This window comes from Chiloscyllium plagiosum, unplaced genomic scaffold (assembly GCF_037043375.1).
Source record: "Chiloscyllium plagiosum isolate Xiang-an unplaced genomic scaffold, Cpla_swu_hap1 HiC_scaffold_45, whole genome shotgun sequence".
Taxonomy (NCBI): Eukaryota; Metazoa; Chordata; class Chondrichthyes; order Orectolobiformes; family Hemiscylliidae; genus Chiloscyllium; species Chiloscyllium plagiosum.
Window position 1 is genome coordinate 35300760 of NW_028270183.1, and position 19397 is coordinate 35320156.

The following is a 19397-nucleotide window of genomic DNA, read 5'->3' on the forward strand; positions in this document are numbered from 1 at the left end:
TAGCTTTGTGTGGGCAACAGACTGGAAAATATTGCAGCAGCATTTTCAGTAATCAATCACAGGGCAGCAATATATTCTTTATAAGAAATTAGATTAATTACAGTGCGGAAACAGGCCCTTCAGCCCAACATGTCCACACCGACCCGCCGAAGCGCACCCACCCAGACTCATTCCCCTACATTTACCCGAACACTATGGGCAATTTAGCATGGCCAATTCACCTAACCTGCACATCTTTGGGCTGTGGGAGGAAACCGGAGCACCCCCACACAGACACAGGGAGAATGTGCAAACTCCACACATGGAGTTGCCTGAGGCAGGAATTGAACCCGGGTCTCTGGCGCTGTCAGGCAGCAGTGCTAACCACTGTGCCACCGTGCCGCCCACCTGCCACTCTTATTCGTTAAGAGCGGAAACAAATTTAGTTGTGTTAAAGGAAGTGGATACAAGTGCATGCCATCATCAAAAAGCAGAAGTATGAAATTATCTTAATGTCTTTTTCATACGTCCTTACCTTTTCAGCTGATAAGAAACAGAAATTCCGGAAGAGAAACTGTGAGAATAAAATGTTGTTTTTCTCTAGGTGCCTGTAAAGACAGGAAGATCTCCTAAGTGAGAACATGGAGCTAGACAACATTTATACCAATCTGGAAAACTTGTGTCATGACCAACTGGAACTAGACATGAAACAGCAAAACCTAAAATCAGGTAAACATCAGTAGTCTGGTCATGATTGTACAAGTTACTGAGTCTTTGTTAATGAACGAGAAGTAATTAACTTTCAAATCAATGAACAACAATGTAAGTGTCATTTTTGATTGTTAGAGACAAAGTGTTGTCAAGAAATTCTACTTCAGAATTGATGGAGTTTAGAGCTGCACAGTGATATAACGTAATAGGGTCAGCCAGTCTTCTGTGACTATCTTTTTGACTTGTTTGTGTTGTGAACATACAATGAAATAAATCAATCGGTGAAAAAAAAATTGTGAGACCACCCTTTTAACTGATGGTGTTATAGATTCACAGTGAAATCTATGAGGAAGACTTTGAAGTAAAGATGTTGAAGAGGGGTCAGTGAAACATTGCAGAATTGACAAGGAGGGAGGTTTGTGATTTAAAAATTGTCTTTATTTCTTTTATGATGTAGATTACACAATAGTTTTCATAATAGTACAGGCATTTTATATCTGTTCTTTGTAATAGCCCATACATTTTGTCATTTCAATTATTTTCTGGTCTGAGATTTTTTAGCTGCTGTTAAATGAATGTTTGTGAGCTGAACAAGTGCATGCCAATCAGGTCTAATGTTTAAAACATTCTACCTCTTCTCTTAACACTAAATGAAAAAAACACTTGCGCTGTTGCTCACAAGTTCACAATCCTTTCCGTGATGACTTTAACTTACACTTTACAGAACATGGTGCTCAATCAACAGAGCCTGTCCAAGGAAAATGGTCACCTCTGGTCATCTGCATTCTCCTGGGTCTCTCCATCCTGCTGTCCATGGGGATGCTTACTGCTGCAGTGATACTGTGTAAGCGTTGTGTCATTTTGAACTGTGTTGGGGTAGGGGTAGCGTTAGTGTTATGTGAATAATCCAATGACAATTGACAAATGTAATTTTCAGTTGTGCATTAATTAAACTTATTAATAATGCAGCAGTGAAATGAGCCTGGATGATTTGGACTCCATTCAAAGCACTGCCCCCCCCCCCCATTGCCGTGCCATCATCTATGCCACAATTCAGTCAGTAGCCCAGTTGCTGCCTTGTCTCCTCATGGGTGAGCGTGTCCCCTGTAGGGCACAGCAGTCATTCACACAGTCCTCACAGTTTCCAAATCCAGAGCACATCGTCTCAGAGGATCTCAACAATGGGAGCAGCTCAACTGTTAATTTTCTGAAGCAACATGGACTGCAGCAATGATCTGTCATCGGTGAAGGAAGAGGAAGACTTTGTCATTCAACCAGGATGTACCCGGGTTTATGTGAAAATGTTGTATTATTGAGTTTCTATTCCAGTGTAGATCATATGAATACTGTTCATTCAATGGATTGCTATGACTGCACTGATTTAGGGTTTAATCAGTATAGAAATAATGATTGAGGATTTTAGAGACTTCGTTGATGAAACGTTTTAACAGTAGATACAAGCCAGATTTTGATTCTGCAACAACTAAATATGGATAAACCCATTTGCAAAGCTGATGCAGACAAAATAGGCTGAATGGCCTCCTGCACTCTAATTTTATGATTCTGTGATAATCTTTCTACCGCAGGAAGGAATTTGCCAGATGTAAAAGATTTTGCTAACTTTGTGGAGTTTGATAATTTTTGGTTCCTATTTTGGGTTTTAGTTTGTTCATTATTACTTCCTGCTGAACTGAATGTGACTTTCTGTGAGAAACTATCTCTGAGTGAGCTGGATAATGTTTAAATCCAAGGGTCAATGGATCAATGGAGGGAAAACAAATGACATGGTCACAAACCATGAATATACTGTTCCTGTGCTGTGTCACCCTGTGTAACTTTCCCATGTCAGCTGTACATTTAATAGGTTCATATTTCCTAATTTTTCTCTTTCTCACTTCTTACCTCACACTTCTCCATAGTAAATTGCCTCTGCCACCTGTCTGTATGTTTTAGTAAGTCCATTGTCTCCTATTCGAGCCAGTTCTATATCCAAATGGCTAGGTCTCCCTGTATTCCATGTGATGTAATTTTAGATTAGATTAGATTAGATTACTTACAGTGTGGAAACAGGCCCATCGGCACAACAAGTCCTCCGAAGAGCAACCCACCCAGACCCATTCCCCTACATTTACCCCTTCACCTAACATACTACGGGCAATTTAGCGTGGCCAATTCACCTGACCTGCACATCTTTGGACTGTGGGAGGAAACCGGAGCACCCGGAGGAAATCCACGCAGACACGGGGAGATTGTGCTCTTGTTAAGCAGTCAACCATGCGGAACACTGTCGAATGCTTTACTGAAGTCCACATTGGTAAAAACAAGGGCTGCAGATGCTGGAAACCAGAGTCTAGATTAGAGTGGTGCTGGAAAAGCACAGCAGGTCAGGCAGTATTCGAGGAGTAGGAAAATCAACGTTTCGGGCAAAAGCCCTTCATCAGGAATAGAGGCAGGGTGCCTGCAGGGTGGAGAGATAAATGAGAGGGTGGTGGGGATGGGGAGAAAGTAGCATAGAGTACAATAGGTAAATGGGGGTGGGGATGGAGGTGATAGGTCAGAGAGGAGGGTGGGGGAAGGTAGCAAACAGTACAATGGGTGAATGGGGGGGGAATGGAGGTGATAGGTCAGAGAGGAGGGTCGGGCGGATAGGTGGAAAGAGAGATTGGCAGGTAGGACAGGTCATGGGGACAGTGCTGAGCTGGAAGGCTGGAGCTAGGGTGAGGTGGGGGAAGGGGAAATGAGGAAACTGGTGAAATCCACATTGATGCCCTGGGGTTGAAGTGTTCCGAGGCAGAAGATGAGGCGTTCATCCTCCAGGTGTCGGGTGGTGAGGGAGCAGCAGTGGAGGAGGCCCAGGACCTCCATGTCCTCGGCAGAGTGGGAGGGGGAGTTGAAATGTTGGGCCACAGGGCGGTTTGGTTGATTGGTGCGGGTGTCTCGGAGATGTGCCCTAAAGCGCTCTGCTAGGAGGCGCCCAGTCTCCCCAATGTAGAGGAGACCGCATCGGGAGCAACGGATACAATAAATGATATTAGTGGTTGTGCAGGTAAAACTTTGATGGATGTGGAAGGCTCCTTTAGGGCCTTGGATAGAGGTGAGGGGGGAGGTGTGGTGCGGGTTTTGCAATTTCTGCAGTGGCAGGGGAAGGTGCCAGGAAGGGAGGGTGGGTTGTTGGGGGGTGTGGACCTGACCAGGTAGTCACGGAGGGAACGGTCTTTGTGGAAAGGGGTGGGGAGGGAAATATATCCCTGGTGGTGGGGTCTTTTTGGAGGTGGTGGAAATGTCGGCGGATGATGTAGTTTATGCGAAGGTTGGTAGGGTGGAAGGTGAGCACCAGGGGGGTCTGTCCTTGAAGTCCACATAGGTCACATCAATCCTCTTTGACAAAGGGTCAGTTAGACTTGAAACATCAGCTCTTTTCTCTCCTTACAGATGCTGCCAGACCTGCTGAGATTTTCCAGCATTTTCTCTTTTGGTTTCAGATTCCAGCATCCACAGTAATTTGCTTTGTGACTTCTTCAAAAAACTGAATCAAGTTAGTGAGACTCGATTTCCCATGCACAAGGCCATGTTGGCTATCCCTAATCGTAGAACATAAGTAATTGAACATTACAGCGCAGTACAGAACCTTTGGCCATTGATGTTGCACCACCCTGTGATGCCAATCTGAAGCCTATCTAACCTATACTATTCCATTATCATCCATATGTTTATCCAATGGCCATTTAAATGCTTTTAAAGTTGACAGTTTAGTACGCTCCTACTAGTTTCTAAGTAAAGAAATTACCTCTGAATTCTGTTCTGTAGTTATCACCCCACAATTTAAAGTTATGCTCCCTCATGTTAGACATCACCATCTGAAGAAAATGGCTCTCACTGTCCACCCTATGCAATCCTTTGATAATCTTATTTGTCTCTATTAAGTCACCTTTCAACTTCTTCTCTCTAAAGAAAACAGCCTCATGACCTCATGGCTCTGAAACTCAGTCCCTCTACCAATATAAGCTAACACACCGTATGCCTTCTGAACAATCCTATCAACCTGTGTGGCAAACTTTTAGGGATCTGTGTACATGGGCCTGGAGATTTCTCTGCTCATCTACACTGCAAAGAATTTTACCATTAACCCAGTACTCTGTATTCCTGCTACTCCTTCCAAAGTGAATCACCTCACACTTTTCCGCATTAAACTCCATTTGCCAACTCTCAGCCAAGCTCTGCAGCTTATCTATGTTCCTCATCCTTCTATACCGTCCACAACGCCATCTATCTTAGTCTCATCTGCAAATTTACTAGCCCATCCTTCTACGCCCTCATCCAGGTCATTTATAAAAATGACGAACAGCAATGACCCCAAAACAAATCCTTGCGGTACAGCACTAATAACCGAATGCCAGGGTGAATATTTTCTATCAACCACAGAGCCAATTTCTGATTCAAACCGCTAAATCACCAACAATCCCATCCCTCCAATTGCCTACCATGGGGAACCTTATCAAGCGCATAACTGAAATCAGTGTACACCACATCAACCCCGTTACCCTCATCCATCTGTTTGGTCACCTTCTCAAAGAACTCAATAAAGTTTGCGAGGCACGACCTACCCTTCACAAAACCATGTTGACTATCCCTAATCAAATTATTCCTTTCTGGATGATTATAAATCCTATCTCTTATAATCCTTTCCAACACTTTACCCACAACTGAAGTATTCCCCTTCTTGAACAAGGGGACAACGTTTGCTGTCCTCCTGTCTTCTGGCACTATTCCTGTAGGCAATGATGACGTAAAGATTAAAGCCAAAGGCTCTACAATCTCATTCCTGGCTTCCCAGTGAATCAGAGGATAAATCCTATCAAGCCCAGGGGCCTTATCTATTTTCACACTCTCCAGAATTGCTAAGACGACCTCCTTATGCACCTCAATCCTGTCTAATCTAATCGCCTTTATCTCAGCATTGTCCTTGACAACAATGTCTTTTTCCAGTGTGAATACAGATGAAAAATATTTATTTAGCACCTCTCCTATCTCCTTGGACTCCACGCACAAGTTCCCACTACTGTCCTTGACTGGTCCTAATCGTACTCTCGTTGTTCTTTTATTCGTAACATACCTATGAAAAGCTTTAGGGTTTTCCTTGATCCAACCTGCCAAATATTCCTGTCCTCTCGTAACTCTTCTTCGCGCTCTCTTTAGGTCCTTCCTGGCTAACTTATAAATCTCAAGCGCCCGAACTGAGCCTTCACATCTCCTCCTCACGTAAACCTCCTTTTTGCTCTTGACAAAAGCTTCAACTTCTTCAGTAAACCACAGCTCCCTCATTTGATTGCTTCCTCCCTGCCTGACAGATACATACTTATCAAGGACACAAAGCAGCTGCTCCTTGAACAAGCACCAAATTTCAATTGTGCCCATTTCCTGCAATTTCCTTCCCCATCCTATGCATCCTAAATCTTGCCTAATCGCATCGTAAATTGCCTTTACCCCAGCTATAACTCTTGCCCTGTGGTACAAGGGCTTGCCTTTCCAAATACATGGAAATTCTGTCCCTCACGATCCCCTCCAACAACTTGACCGCCACTGATGTCAGGTTCACCGGTCTATAGTTTCCTGCTTTACCTTACCACATATCTTAAATAGTGCCGAGCCATTAGCCAACCTCCAGTCTTCCAGCACCTCACCTTCAGCTTTTGGTGATACAAGTATCTCAACAAAGGGCCCAGCAATCACTTCCCTAGTTTACCACTGAGTTCTAGGGTATTGTCCACCTTTTTGTGTTTTATGACACCCACAATCTTCTTCTCTTGTACTATGGACATTTTTCTGGATGGTTAATTTATTTAAAACTGTCAAGCAGGTTGTAAGGAAGGTGTTACAAGAGCGTAGCAGTGTTGTATGCCTACAGTTTGTGAACTCACAGCAAATCTGTCAAGATGGTGGAGGAGTAGCAGCAAGTTCCTGGTTCAGGGCTTATGCACTTCTGTCTGCTTTCTGGTTCTTTTTGTTTTTTCACTTATGCAATTTTTCTTTCCCCAATTCTGTGTCTTTAAAAGCCTTGCACGGCACCTTCGGGTGAGCTAGAGCAGACCCGGCTTCCCAAGTATGTCCAGCTGCAGCCACAGCAAGAGACTCGACTCCTCCCAGCAACAGCAGTAACACTCATGGGGGAGGAGAATGAGCCTGGTGTGAGGGTAGGAGAGTGAGCCCAGTGGAGGTGGAGTGTGAGTGGGAGTGAGCTCAGCGTGGTGGTGGGGGGGCAGGTTGCGCCCAGTGCAGGGGAGGAGAGACAGCCCCGTGTGGAAAGAGGACAGTGAGCTCAGAGTGAGGGGAGGGGCGGCAGAGTGAACGCAGTGTGGGGGAGGGAGGGGCAGCAGTGTGGGCCCAGTGAGCTGGTGTGCAGGAGTAAAGTGAGCCCAGTGTGGGGGAAGGGGAAGATGAGCCCGGTGCGGGGAAGAGAATGAGCTCAGTGTAGGAGAGGGGGTGGGAGGGGTAGACGAACCCACATGAGGAGGGGCACTGAGCCCAGCTTTGGCGGAGGGGGGGGGGGATGTGAGCTCAGCATTGTAGGGGAAGATGGAGCCCATTGCCAGGGAGAGGGACAGTGAGCCAAGTGCGTGTGTGAGGGGGGCGGTGTTGGCTGTGCAGAGTGAGGGCCAGGATTGAGCCCAGTGTGGGGGAAGGAGAGGGAGCATAGCGTGAGGGGAGAGGAGCGAGACCAATGTTGAGGAGGAGAGTGAGCCCAGTGTGAGGGAGGAGAGTGAACTCAGTGTGGGGGAGGTGAACAAGCTTAATGTTGGAGGGGGGAGAGTGAACCCACGTGGGGAGGGGTAGTGAGGGTAGTGTTGAGGAGGGGAGGAGAGAAATTCCACTGTGAGGGAGGAGAGTGGGCCCACTGTGAGGGAGGAGAGTGAGCCCAGTGTGAGGGAGGAGAGTGAGCTCAGTGTGAGGGAGGAGAGTGGGCTCAGTGTGAGGGAGGAGAGTGAGCTCAGTGTGAGGGAGGAGAGTGAGCTCAGTGTGAGGGAGGAGAGTGAGCCCAGTGTGAGGGAGGAGAGTGAGCTCAGTGTGAGGGAGGAGAGTGAGCCCAGTGTGAGGGAGGAGAGTGAGCCCAGTGTGAGGGAGGAGAGTGAGCCCAGTGTGAGGGAGGAGAGTGGGCCCAGTGTGAGGGAGGAGAGTGGGCCCAGTGTGAGGGAGGAGAGTGAGCCCAGTGTGAGGGAGGAGAGTGAGCCCAGTGTGGGGGGGAGGAGAGTGAGCTCAGTGTGAGGGAGGAGAGTGGGCCCAGTGTGGGGGAGGAGAGTGGGCCCAGTGTGAGGGAGGAGAGTGGGCCCAGTGTGAGGGAGGAGAGTGGGCCCAGTGTGAGGGAGGAGAGTGGGCCCAGTGTGAGGGAGGAGAGTGAGCTCAGTGTGAGGGAGGAGAGTGGGCCCAGTGTGAGGGAGGAGAGTGAGCTCAGTGTGAGGGAGGAGAGTGGGCCCAGTGTGAGGGAGGAGAGTGGGCCCAGTGTGAGGGAAGAGAGTGAGGGCCATATGTGGAGGCGTGTCATCCCACTGTGGGGGAGTAGAGTGAGCTCAGTGAAGGTGAAGAAGCTTAATTTTGGAGGGGGGAGTGTGAACTCATGTGGGGAGGGGCAGTGAGCCCAGAGTTGAGGGAGGGGAGCAGAGTGAGCCCAGCCCGGAGGGTGAAGCGAGAGTGAGCACAGCATAACGGCAGGAAAGCAAACCCAGCTGAGATGCATTGGAGGGTGTAGTTGACCATACGGGTGGGAAATTTTGGTCTTTGAAGAAGGAGGCCATCTGGGATTTTCTGCGGTGGAATTTTTCATCCTGGGAACAGATGCGGCAGAGGCGGAGGAATTGGGAATAAGGGATGGCGTTTTTACAGGAGGCAGGGTGAGGCAGAGAGAGGCCAGTATGAGGGAGAAGCATTGGTCCAGTGTAGAGGAGGGAGGAGTGTGGGCCCTCTGTGAGAGAGGAGAGTGGGCCAATATAAGGGAGAGAGTATGCCCAGTGTCAGTGGGAGAGTGAGCACAGTGTGGGGAGGAGTGTCAACCCAGTGTTGCAGAGTAGAGTGAGCTCAGTGTCGGGGAGGAGAACAAGCTCAATGTTGGAGGGGTGGGGAGAGAACCTGCGTGTGGAAGGTCAGTGAGCCCAGTGTTGCAGGGGCAGAGTAGGCCTAGTGTGATGGAGGAGAGTGAGCCTGGCATGAGAGAAGGCATGTGAGCCTAGTGTGGAGGGAGGAAAGAGAGCCCTGTGTGAGGGATGTAAGCGAGCACAGTGTGAGGGAGGAGAGTGAACACAGCGTGAGGGAGGAGAGTGAACACAGTGTGAGGGGAGGAGAGTGAACACAGTGTGAGGGAGGAGAGTGAGCCCAGTGTGAGGGAGGAGAGTGAGCTCAGTGTGAGGGAGGAGAGTGAGCCCAGTGTGAGGGAGGAGAGTGAGCTCAATGTGGGAGAGGAGAGTGAGCACAGTGTGAGGGAGGAGAGTGAACACAGTGTGAGGGAGGAGAGTGAACACAGTGTGAGGGGAGGAGAGTGAGCCCAGTGTGAGGGAGGAGAGTGGGCCCAGTGTGGGGGGGAGGAGAGTGAGCCCAGTGTGAGGGAGGAGAGTGAGCTCAGTGTGAGGGAGGAGAGTGAGCTCAGTGTGAGGGAGGAGAGTGAGCTCAGTGTGAGGGAGGAGAGTGAGCTCACTGTGAGGGAGGAGAGTGAGCTCAGTGTGAGGGAGGAGAGTGAACACAGTGTGAGGGAGGAGAGTGAGCCCAGTGTGAGGGAGGAGAGTGAGCTCAGTGTGAGGGAGGAGAGTGAGCCCAGTGTGAGGGAGGAGAGTGGGCCCAGTGTGGGGGGGAGGAGAGTGAGCCCAGTGTGAGGGAGGAGAGTGAGCTCAGTGTGAGGGAGGAGAGTGAGCTCAGTGTGAGGGAGGAGAGTGAGCTCAGTGTGAGGGAGGAGAGTGAGCTCACTGTGAGGGAGGAGAGTGAGCTCAGTGTGAGGGAGGAGAGTGAGCTCAGTGTGAGGGAGGAGAGTGAGCTCAGTGTGAGGGAGGAGAGTGAGCTCACTGTGAGGGAGGAGAGTGAGCTCACTGTGAGGGAGGAGAGTGAGCTCACTGTGAGGGAGGAGAGTGAGCCCAGTGTGAGGGAGGAGAGTGAACACAGTGTGAGGGAGGAGAGTGAGCCCAGTGTGAGGGAGGAGAGTGGGCCCACTGTGAGGGAGGAGGGTGAGCCCAGTGTGAGGGAGGAGAGTGGGCCCAGTGTGAGGGAGGAGAGTGAGCCCAGTGTGAGGGAGGAGAGTGAGCTCAGTGTGAGGGAGGAGAGTGAACACAGTGTGAGGGGAGGAGAGTGAGCCCAGTGTGAGGGAGGAGAGTGAGACCAGTGTGAGGGAGGAGAGTGAGCTCAGTGTGAGGGAGGAGAGTGAGCTCACTGTGAGGGAGGAGAGTGAGCTCAGTGTGAGGGAGGAGAGTGAGCTCAGTGTGAGGGAGGAGAGTGAGCTCACTGTGAGGGAGGAGAGTGAGCTCAGTGTGAGGGAGGAGAGTGAGCTCAGTGTGAGGGAGGAGAGTGAGCTCACTGTGAGGGAGGAGAGTGGGCCCAGTGTGAGGGAGGAGAGTGAGCCCAGTGTGAGGGAGGAGAGTGAGCTCAGTGTGAGGGAGGAGAGTGAGCTCACTGTGAGGGAGGAGAGTGAGCTCAGTGTGAGGGAGGAGAGTGAGCTCAGTGTGAGGGAGGAGAGTGAGCTCAGTGTGAGGGAGGAGAGTGAGCTCACTGTGAGGGAGGAGAGTGAGCTCAGTGTGAGGGAGGAGAGTGAGCTCAGTGTGAGGGAGGAGAGTGAGCTCAGTGTGAGGGAGGAGAGTGGGCCCACTGTGAGGGAGGAGGGTGAGCCCAGTGTGAGGGAGGAGAGTGGGTTCAGTGTGAGGGAGGAGAGTGAGCCCAGTGTGAGGGAGGAGAGTGAGCTCAGTGTGAGGGAGGAGAGTGAACACAGTGTGAGGGAGGAGAGTGAGCCCAGTGTGAGGGAGGAGAGTGAGCTCAGTGTGAGGGAGGTGAGTGAGCCCAGTGTGAGGGAGGAGAGTGAGCTCAGTGTGAGGGAGGAGAGTGAGCTCAGTGTGAGGGAGGAGAGTGGGGCCAGTGTGAGGGAGGAGAGTGAGCTCAGTGTGAGGGAGGAGAGTGAGCTCAGTGTGAGGGAGGAGAGTGAGCTCAGTGTGAGGGAGGAGAGTGAGCTCAGTGTGAGGGAGGAGAGTGGGGCCAGTGTGAGGGAGGAGAGTGAGCCCAGTGTGAGGGAGGAGAGTGAGCTCAGTGTGAGGGAGGAGAGTGAGCTCAGTGTGAGGGAGGAGAGTGAGCCCAGTGTGAGGGAGGAGAGTGAGCCCAGTGTGAGGGAGGAGAGTGAACACAGTGTGAGGGAGGACAGTGAGCTCAGTGTGAGGGAGGAGAGTGAGCTCAGTGTGAGGGGAGGAGAGTGAGCCCAGTGTGTGGGAGGAGAGTGGGCCCAGTGTGAGGGAGGAGAGTGAGCTCAGTGTGAGGGAGGAGAGTGAGCTCAGTGTGAGGGAGGAGAGTGAGCCCAGTGTGAGGGTGGAGAGTGAGCTCACTGTGAGGGAGGAGAGTGAGCTCAGTGTGAGGGAGGAGAGTGAACACAGTGTGAGGGAGGAGAGTGAGCTCAGTGTGAGGGAGGAGAGTGGGCCCACTGTGAGGGAGGAGGGTGAGCCCAGTGTGAGGGAGGAGAGTGGGTTCAGTGTGAGGGAGGAGAGTGAGCCCAGTGTGAGGGAGGAGAGTGAGCTCAGTGTGAGGGAGGAGAGTGGGCCCACTGTGAGGGAGGAGGGTGAGCCCAGTGTGAGGGAGGAGAGTGGGTTCAGTGTGAGGGAGGAGAGTGAGCCCAGTGTGAGGGAGGAGAGTGAGCTCAGTGTGAGGGAGGAGAGTGAACACAGTGTGAGGGAGGAGAGTGAGCCCAGTGTGAGGGAGGAGAGTGGGCCCACTGTGAGGGAGGAGGGTGAGCCCAGTGTGAGGGAGGAGAGTGGGCCCAATGTGAGGGAGGAGAGTGAGCCCAGTGTGAGGGAGGAGAGTGAGCTCAGTGTGAGGGAGGAGAGTGAACACAGTGTGAGGGAGGAGAGTGAGCCCAGTGTGAGGGAGGAGAGTGGGCCCACTGTGAGGGAGGAGGGTGAGCCCAGTGTGAGGGAGGAGAGTGGGCCCAGTGTGAGGGAGGAGAGTGAGCTCAGTGTGAGGGAGGAGAGTGAGCCCAGTGTGAGGGAGGAGAGTGAGCTCAGTGTGAGGGAGGTGAGTGAGCCCAGTGTGAGGGAGGAGAGTGAGCCCAGTGTGAGGGAGGAGAGTGAGCCCAGTGTGAGGGAGGAGAGTGAGCTCAGTGTGAGGGAGGAGAGTGAGCTCAGTGTGAGGGAGGAGAGTGAGCCCAGTGTGAGGGAGGAGAGTGAGCTCAGTGTGAGGGAGGTGAGTGAGCCCAGTGTGAGGGAGGAGAGTGAGCCCAGTGTGAGGGAGGAGAGTGAGCCCAGTGTGAGGGAGGAGAGTGAGCTCAGTGTGAGGGAGGAGAGTGAGCTCAGTGTGAGGGAGGAGAGTGAGCCCAGTGTGAGGGAGGAGAGTGAGCTCAGTGTGAGGGAGGAGAGTGAGCCCAGTGTGAGGGAGGAGAGTGAGCTCAGTGTGAGGGAGGAGAGTGAGCCCAGTGTGAGGGATGAGAGTGAGCTCAGTGTGAGGGAGGAGAGTGAGCTCAGTGTGAGGGAGGAGAGTGGGGCCAGTGTGAGGGAGGAGAGTGAGCTCAGTGTGAGGGAGGAGAGTGAGCTCAGTGTGAGGGAGGAGAGTGAGCTCAGTGTGAGGGAGGAGAGTGAGCTCAGTGTGAGGGAGGAGAGTGGGGCCAGTGTGAGGGAGGAGAGTGAGCCCAGTGTGAGGGAGGAGAGTGAGCTCAGTGTGAGGGAGGAGAGTGAGCTCAGTGTGAGGGAGGAGAGTGAGCTCAGTGTGAGGGAGGAGAGTGAGCTCAGTGTGAGGGAGGAGAGTGGGCCCAGTGTGAGGGAGGAGAGTGAGCCCAGTGTGAGGGAGGAGAGTGAACACAGTGTGAGGGAGGAGAGTGAGCCCAGTGTGAGGGGAGGAGAGTGAGCCCAGTGTGAGGGAGGAGAGTGAGCCCAGTGTGAGGGAGGAGAGTGAGCCCAGTGTGAGGGAGGAGAGTGAGCTCAGTGTGAGGGAGGAGAGTGGGCCCCGTGTGAGGGAGGAGAGTGGGCCCAGTGTGAGGGAGGAGAGTGAGCTCAGTGTGAGGGAGGAGAGTGAGCTCAGTGTGAGGGAGGAGAGTGAGCCCCGTGTGAGGGAGGAGAGTGAACCCAGTGTGAGGGAGGAGAGTGAGCCCAGTCTGAGGGAGGAGAGTGAGCCCAGTGTGAGGGGAGGAGAGTGAGCCCAGTGTGAGGGAGGAGAGTGAGCCCAGTGTGAGGGAGGAGAGTGAGCCCAGTGTGAGGGAGGAGAGTGGGCCCACTGTGAGGGAGGAGAGTGAGCTCAGTGTGAGGGAGGAGAGTGAGCCCAGTGTGAGGGAGGAGAGTGAGCCCAGTGTGAGGGAGGAGAGTGAGCTCAGTGTGAGGGGAGGAGAGTGAGCCCAGTGTGAGGGAGGAGAGTGAGCCCAGTGTGAGGGAGGAGAGTGAGCCCAGTGTGAGGGAGGAGAGTGGGCCCAGTGTGAGGGAGGAGAGTGAGCTCAGTGTGAGGGAGGAGAGTGAGCTCAGTGTGAGGGAGGAGAGTGAGCTCAGTGTGAGGGAGGAGAGTGGGCCCAGTGTGAGGGAGGAGAGTGAGCTCAGTGTGAGGGAGGAGAGTGAGCTCAGTGTGAGGGAGGAGAGTGAGCCCAGTGTGAGGGAGGAGAGTGAGCTCAGTGTGGGGGGAGGAGAGTGGGCCCAGTGTGAGGGAGGATAGTGAGCCCAGTGTGAGGGAGGAGAGTGAGCTCAGTGTGAGGGAGGAGAGTGAGCCCAGTGTGAGGGAGGAGAGTGAGCCCAGTGTGAGGGGAGGAGAGTGAGCTCAGTGTGGGGGAGGAGAGTGGGCCCAGTGTGAGGGAGGAGAGTGAGCCCAGTGTGAGGGAGGAGAGTGAGCCCAGTGTGAGGGAGGAGAGTGAGCTCAGTGTGAGGGAGGAGAGTGAGCTCAGTGTGAGGGAGGAGAGTGAGCCCAGTGTGAGGGAGGAGAGTGAGCTCAGTGTGAGGGAGGTGTGTGAGCCCAGTGTGAGGGAGGAGAGTGAGCCCAGTGTGAGGGAGGAGAGTGAGCCCAGTGTGAGGGAGGAGAGTGAGCTCAGTGTGGGGGGAGGAGAGTGAGCCCAGTGTGAGGGAGGAGAGTGAGCTCAGTGTGAGGGAGGAGAGTGAGCTCAGTGTGAGGGAGAAGAGTGAGCTCAGTGTGAGGGAGGACTGTGAGCTCAGTGTGAGGGAGGAGAGTGAGCCCAGTGTGAGGGAGGAGAGTGAGCCCAGTGTGAGGGAGGAGAGTGAGCTCAGTGTGAGGGAGGAGAGTGAGCTCAGTGTGAGGGAGAAGAGTGAGCTCAGTGTGAGGGAGGACTGTGAGCTCAGTGTGAGGGAGGAGAGTGAGCCCAGTGTGAGGGAGGAGAGTGAGCTCAGTGTGAGGGAGGTGTGTGAGCCCAGTGTGAGGGAGGAGAGTGAGCCCAGTGTGAGGGAGGAGAGTGAGCCCAGTGTGAGGGAGGAGAGTGAGCTCAGTGTGGGGGGAGGAGAGTGAGCGCAGTGTGAGGGAGGAGAGTGGGCCCAGTGTGAGGGAGGAGAGTGAGCTCAGTGTGAGGGAGGAGAGTGAGCTCAGTGTGAGCGAGGAGAGTGGGCCCAGTGTGAGGGAGGAGAGTGAGCCCAGTGTGAGGGAGGAGAGTGAGCTCAGTGTGAGGGAGGAGAGTGAGCCCAGTGTGAGGGAGGAGAGTGAGCCCAGTGTGAGGGAGGAGAGTGGGCCCAGTGTGAGGGAGGAGAGTGAGCTCAGTGTGAGGGAGGAGAGTGAGCTCAGTGTGAGGGAGGAGAGTGAGCCCAGTGTGAGGGAGGAGAGTGAGCTCAGTGTGAGGGAGGAGAGTGAGCCCAGTGTGAGGGAGGAGAGTGAGCTCAGTGTGAGGGAGGAGAGTGAGCTCAGTGTGAGGGAGGAGAGTGAGCCCAGTGTGAGGGAGGAGAGTGAGCTCAGTGTGAGGGAGGAGAGTGGGCCCAGTGTGAGGGAGGAGAGTGAGCTCAGTGTGAGGGAGGAGAGTGGGCCCAGTGTGGGGGAGGAGAGTGAGCTCAGTGTGAGGGAGGAGAGTGGGCCCAGTGTGGGGGAGGAGAGTGAGCTCAGTGTGAGGGAGGAGAGTGAGCCCAGTGTGAGGGAGGAGAGTGAGCTCAGTGTGAGGGAGGAGAGTGAGCTCAGTGTGAGGGAGGAGAGTGAGCCCAGTGTGAGGGAGGAGAGTGAGCCCAGTGTGAGGGAGGAGAGTGAGCTCAGTGTGAGGGAGGAGAGTGAGCTCAGTGTGAGGGAGGAGAGTGAGCCCAGTGTGAGGGAGGAGAGTGAGCTCAGTGTGAGGGAGGAGAGTGAGCTCAGTGTGAGGGAGGAGAGTGAACCCACTATTAGTGGAGGAGAGTGAGCCCAGTGTGAGGGAGGAGAGTGAGCCCAGTGTGAGGGAGGAGAGTGAGCCCAGTGTGAGGGAGGAGAGTGAGCCCAATGTGAGGGAGGAGAGTGAGCTCAGTGTGAGGGAGGTGAGTGAGCCCAGTGTGAGGGAGGAGAGTGAGCCCAGTGTGAGGGAGGAGAGTGAGCTCAGTGTGAGGGAGGAGAGTGAGCCCAGTGTGAGGGAGGAGAGTGAGCCCAGTGTGAGGGAGGAGAGTGAGCCCAGTGTGAGGGAGGAGAGTGGGCCCACTGTGAGGGAGGAGAGTGAGCTCAGTGTGAGGGAGGAGAGTGGGCCCAGTGTGAGGGAGGAGAGTGAGCTCAGTGTGAGGGAGGAGAGTGAGCTCAGTGTGAGGGAGGAGAGTGAGCCCAGTGTGAGGGAGGAGAGTGAGCTCAGTGTGAGGGAGGAGAGTGAGCCCAGTGTGAGGGAGGAGAGTGAGCTCAGTGTGAGGGAGGAGAGTGAGCTCAGTGTGAGGGAGGAGAGTGAGCCCAGTGTGAGGGAGGAGAGTGAGCCCAGTGTGAGGGAGGAGAGTGGGCCCAGTGTGAGGGAGGAGAGTGAGCTCAGTGTAAGGGAGGAGAGTGAGCCCAGTGTGAGGGAGGAGAGTGAGCCCAGTGTGAGGGAGGAGAGTGGGCCCAGTGTGAGGGAGGAGAGTGAGCTCAGTGTGAGGGAGGAGAGTGAGCTCAGTGTGAGGGAGGAGAGTGAGCCCAGTGTGAGGGAGGAGAGTGAGCTCAGTGTGAGGGAGGAGAGTGAGCCCAGTGTGAGGGAGGAGAGTGAGCCCAGTGTGAGGGAGGAGAGTGGGCCCAGTGTGAGGGAGGAGAGTGAGCTCAGTGTGGGGGAGGAGAGTGAGCTCAGTGTGAGGGAGGAGAGTGAGCCCAGTGTGGGGGAGGAGAGTGAGCTCAGTGTGAGGGAGGAGAGTGAGCTCAGTGTGAGGGAGGAGAGTGAGCCCAGTGTGAGGGAGGAGAGTGGGCCCAGTGTGGGGGAGGAGAGTGAGCTCAGTGTGAGGGAGGAGAGTGAGCTCAGTGTGAGGGAGGAGAGTGAACCCACTATTAGTGGAGGAGAGTGAGCCCAGTGTGAGGGAGGAGAGTGAGCCCAGTGTGAGGGAGGAGAGTGAGCTCAGTGTGAGGGAGGAGAGTGAGCTCAGTGTGAGGGAGGAGAGTGAGCCCAGTGTGGGGGGAGGAGAGTGAGCTCAGTGTGAGGGAGGAGAGTGAACCCACTATTAGTGGAGGAGAGTGAGCCCAGTGTGAGGGAGGAGAGTGAACCCACTATTAGTGGAGGAGAGTGAGCCCAGTGTGAGGGAGGAGAGTGAGCTCAGTGTGAGGGAGGAGAGTGAGCTCAGTGTGAGGGAGGAGAGTGAACCCACTATTAGTGGAGGAGAGTGAGCCCAGTGTGAGGGAGGAGAGTGAGCCCAGTGTGAGGGAGGAGAGTGAGCCCAGTGTGAGGGAGGAGAGTGAGCCCAGTGTGGGGGGAGGAGAGTGAGCTCAGTGTGAGGGAGGAGAGTGAACCCACTATTAGTGGAGGAGAGTGAGCCCAGTGTGAGGGAGGAGAGTGAGCCCAGTGTGAGGGAGGAGAGTGAGCCCAGTGTGAGGGAGGAGAGTGAGCCCAATGTGAGGGAGGAGAGTGAGCTCAGTGTAAGGGAGGAGAGTGAGCCCAGTGTGAGGGAGGAGACTGAGCTCAGTGTAAGGGAGGAGAGTGAGCTCAGTGTAAGGGAGGAGAGTGAGCCCAGTGTGAGGGAGGAGAGTGAGCCCAATGTGAGGGAGGAGAGTGAGCTCAGTGTCAGGGAGGAGAGTGAGCCCAGTGTGAGGGAGGAGAGTGAGCTCAGTGTGAGGGAGGAGAGTGAGCTCAGTGTAAGGGAGGAGAGTGAGCCCAGTGTGGGGGGAGGAGAGTGAGCTCAGTGTGAGGGAGGAGAGTGAACCCACTATTAGTGGAGGAGAGTGAGCCCAGTGTGAGGGAGGAGAGTGAGCCCAGTGTGAGGGAGGAGAGTGATCCCAGTGTGAGGGAGGAGAGTGAGCCCAATGTGAGGGAGGAGAGTGAGCTCAGTGTAAGGGAGGAGAGTGAGCCCAGTGTGAGGGAGGAGAGTGAGCTCAGTGTAAGGGAGGAGAGTGAGCTCAGTGTAAGGGAGGAGAGTGAGCCCAGTGTGAGGGAGGAGAGTGAGCTCAGTTTAAGGGAGGAGAGTGAGCTCAGTGTAAGGGAGGAGAGTGAGCCCAGTGTGAGGGAGGAGAGTGAGCTCAGTGTAAGGGAGGAGAGTGAGCCCAGTGTGAGGGAGGAGAGTGAGCTCAGTGTGAGGGAGGAGAGTGAGCCCAGTGTGAGGGAGGAGAGTGGGGCCAGTGTGAGGGAGGAGAGTGAGCCCAGTGTAAGGGAGGAGAGTGAGCCCAGTGTGGGGGGAGGAGTGTGAGCCCAGTGTGAGGGAGGAGAGTGAGCTCAGTGTAAGGGAGGAGAGTGAGCCCAGTGTGAGGGAGGTGAGTGAGCCCAGTGTGAGGGAGGAGAGTGAGCCCAGTGTGAGGGAGGAGAGTGAGCTCAGTGTGAGGGAGGAGAGTGAGCCCAGTGTGAGGGAGGAGAGTGAGCTCAGTGTGAGGGAGGAGAGTGAGCTCAGTGTGAGGGAGGAGAGTGAGCCCAGTGTGAGGGAGGAGAGTGAGCCCAGTGTGAGGGAGGAGAGTGAGCCCAGTGTGAGGGAGGAGAGTGAGCCCAGTGTGAGGGAGGAGAGTGAGCCCAGTGTGAGGGAGGAGAGTGAGCTCAGTGTGAGGGAGGAGAGTGAGCCCAGTGTGAGGGAGGAGAGTGAGCTCAGTGTGAGGGAGGAGAGTGAGCCCAGTGTGAGGGAGGAGAGTGAGCTCAGTGTGAGGGAGGAGAGTGAGCTCAGTGTGAGGGAGGAGAGTGAGCCCAGTGTGAGGGAGGAGAGTGAGCCCAGTGTGAGGGAGGAGAGTGAGCTCAGTGTGAGGGAGGAGAGTGAGCCCAGTGTGAGGGAGGAGAGTGAGCCCAGTGTGAGGGAGGAGAGTGAGCTCAGTGTGAGGGAGGAGAGTGAGCCCAGTGTGAGGGAGGAGAGTGAGCCCAGTGTGAGGGAGGAGAGTGAGCTCAGTGTGAGGGAGGAGAGTGAGCCCAGTGTGAGGGAGGAGAGTGAGCTCAGTGTGAGGGAGGAGAGTGAGCTCAGTGTGAGGGAGGAGAGTGAGCCCAGTGTGAGGGAGGAGAGTGAGCCCAGTGTGAGGGAGGAGAGTGAGCCCAGTGTGAGGGAGGAGAGTGAGCCCAGTGTGAGGGAGGAGAGTGAGCTCAGTGTGAGGGAGGAGAGTGAGCCCAGTGTGAGGGAGGAGAGTGAGCTCAGTGTGAGGGAGGAGAGTGAGCTCAGTGTGAGGGAGGAGAGTGAGCCCAGTGTGAGGGAGGAGAGTGAGCTCAGTGTGAGGGAGGAGAGTGAGCTCAGTGTGAGGGAGGAGAGTGAGCTCAGTGTGAGGGAGGAGAGTGAGCCCAGTGTGAGGGAGGAGAGTGAGCTCAGTGTGAGGGAGGAGAGTGAGCTCAGTGTGAGGGAGGAGAGTGAGCTCAGTGTGAGGGAGGAGAGTGAGCTCAGTGTGAGGGGGGAGAGTGAGCTCAGTGTGAGGGAGGAGAGAGACCTCAGTGTGAGGGAGGCGATTGAACCCAGTGTGAGGGAGGAGAGTGAGCCCACAGTGAGGGAGGAGAGTGAACCCAGTGTGAGGGAGGAGAGTGAGCCCACAGTGAGGGAGGAGAGTGAACCCACTATTAGTGGAGGAGAGTGAGCCCAGTGTGAGTGAGGAGAGTGAGCCCAGTGTGAGGGAGGATAGTGAGCCCAGTGTGAGGGAGGAGAGTGAGCCCAGTGTGAGGGAGGAGAGTGAGCCCAGTGTGAGGGAGGAGAGTGAGCCCAGTGTGAGGGAGGAGAGTGAGCCCAGTGTGAGGGAGGTGAGTGAGCCCAGTGTGAGGGATATGAGGGAGCCCAGTGTGAGGGAGGTGAGTGAACCCAGTGTGAGGGAGGAGAGTGAGCTCAGTGTGAGGGAGGAGAGTGAGCCCAGTGTGATGGAGGAGAGTGGGGCCAGTGTGAGGGAGGAGAGTGAGCTCAGTGTGCGGGAGGAGAGTGAGCTCAGTGTGAGGGAGGAGAGTGAGCCCAGTGTGAGGGAGGAGAGTGAGCTCAGTGTGAGGGAGGAGAGTGAGCCCAGTGTGAGGGAGGAGAGTGAGC

The 19397-nt window shown here is 54.6% G+C and overlaps 1 protein-coding gene across 6 annotated transcripts in view; it reads left to right on the forward strand.

Moving 5' to 3' along the window:
- Positions 1–384: 384 nt before the first annotated feature.
- The window catches only part of LOC122552159 (CD209 antigen-like protein C), a 284890-nt gene continuing 265877 nt past the window's right edge, over positions 385–19397 (forward strand). For 3 of the 6 annotated variants that reach the window (XM_087983487.1, XM_087983482.1, XM_087983485.1), the window contains exons 1-2: positions 522–708; positions 1415–1534. In XM_087983487.1, the coding sequence (XP_087839613.1) occupies positions 621–708; positions 1415–1534 (208 nt within the window). In that variant the 5' untranslated portion in view covers positions 522–620. Of the gene's footprint in view, positions 476–521; positions 709–1018; positions 1106–1414; positions 1535–19397 lie in introns of those variants that run through there. The other 3 variants (XM_087983484.1, XM_087983488.1, XM_087983486.1) reach the window with 3 other exon arrangements.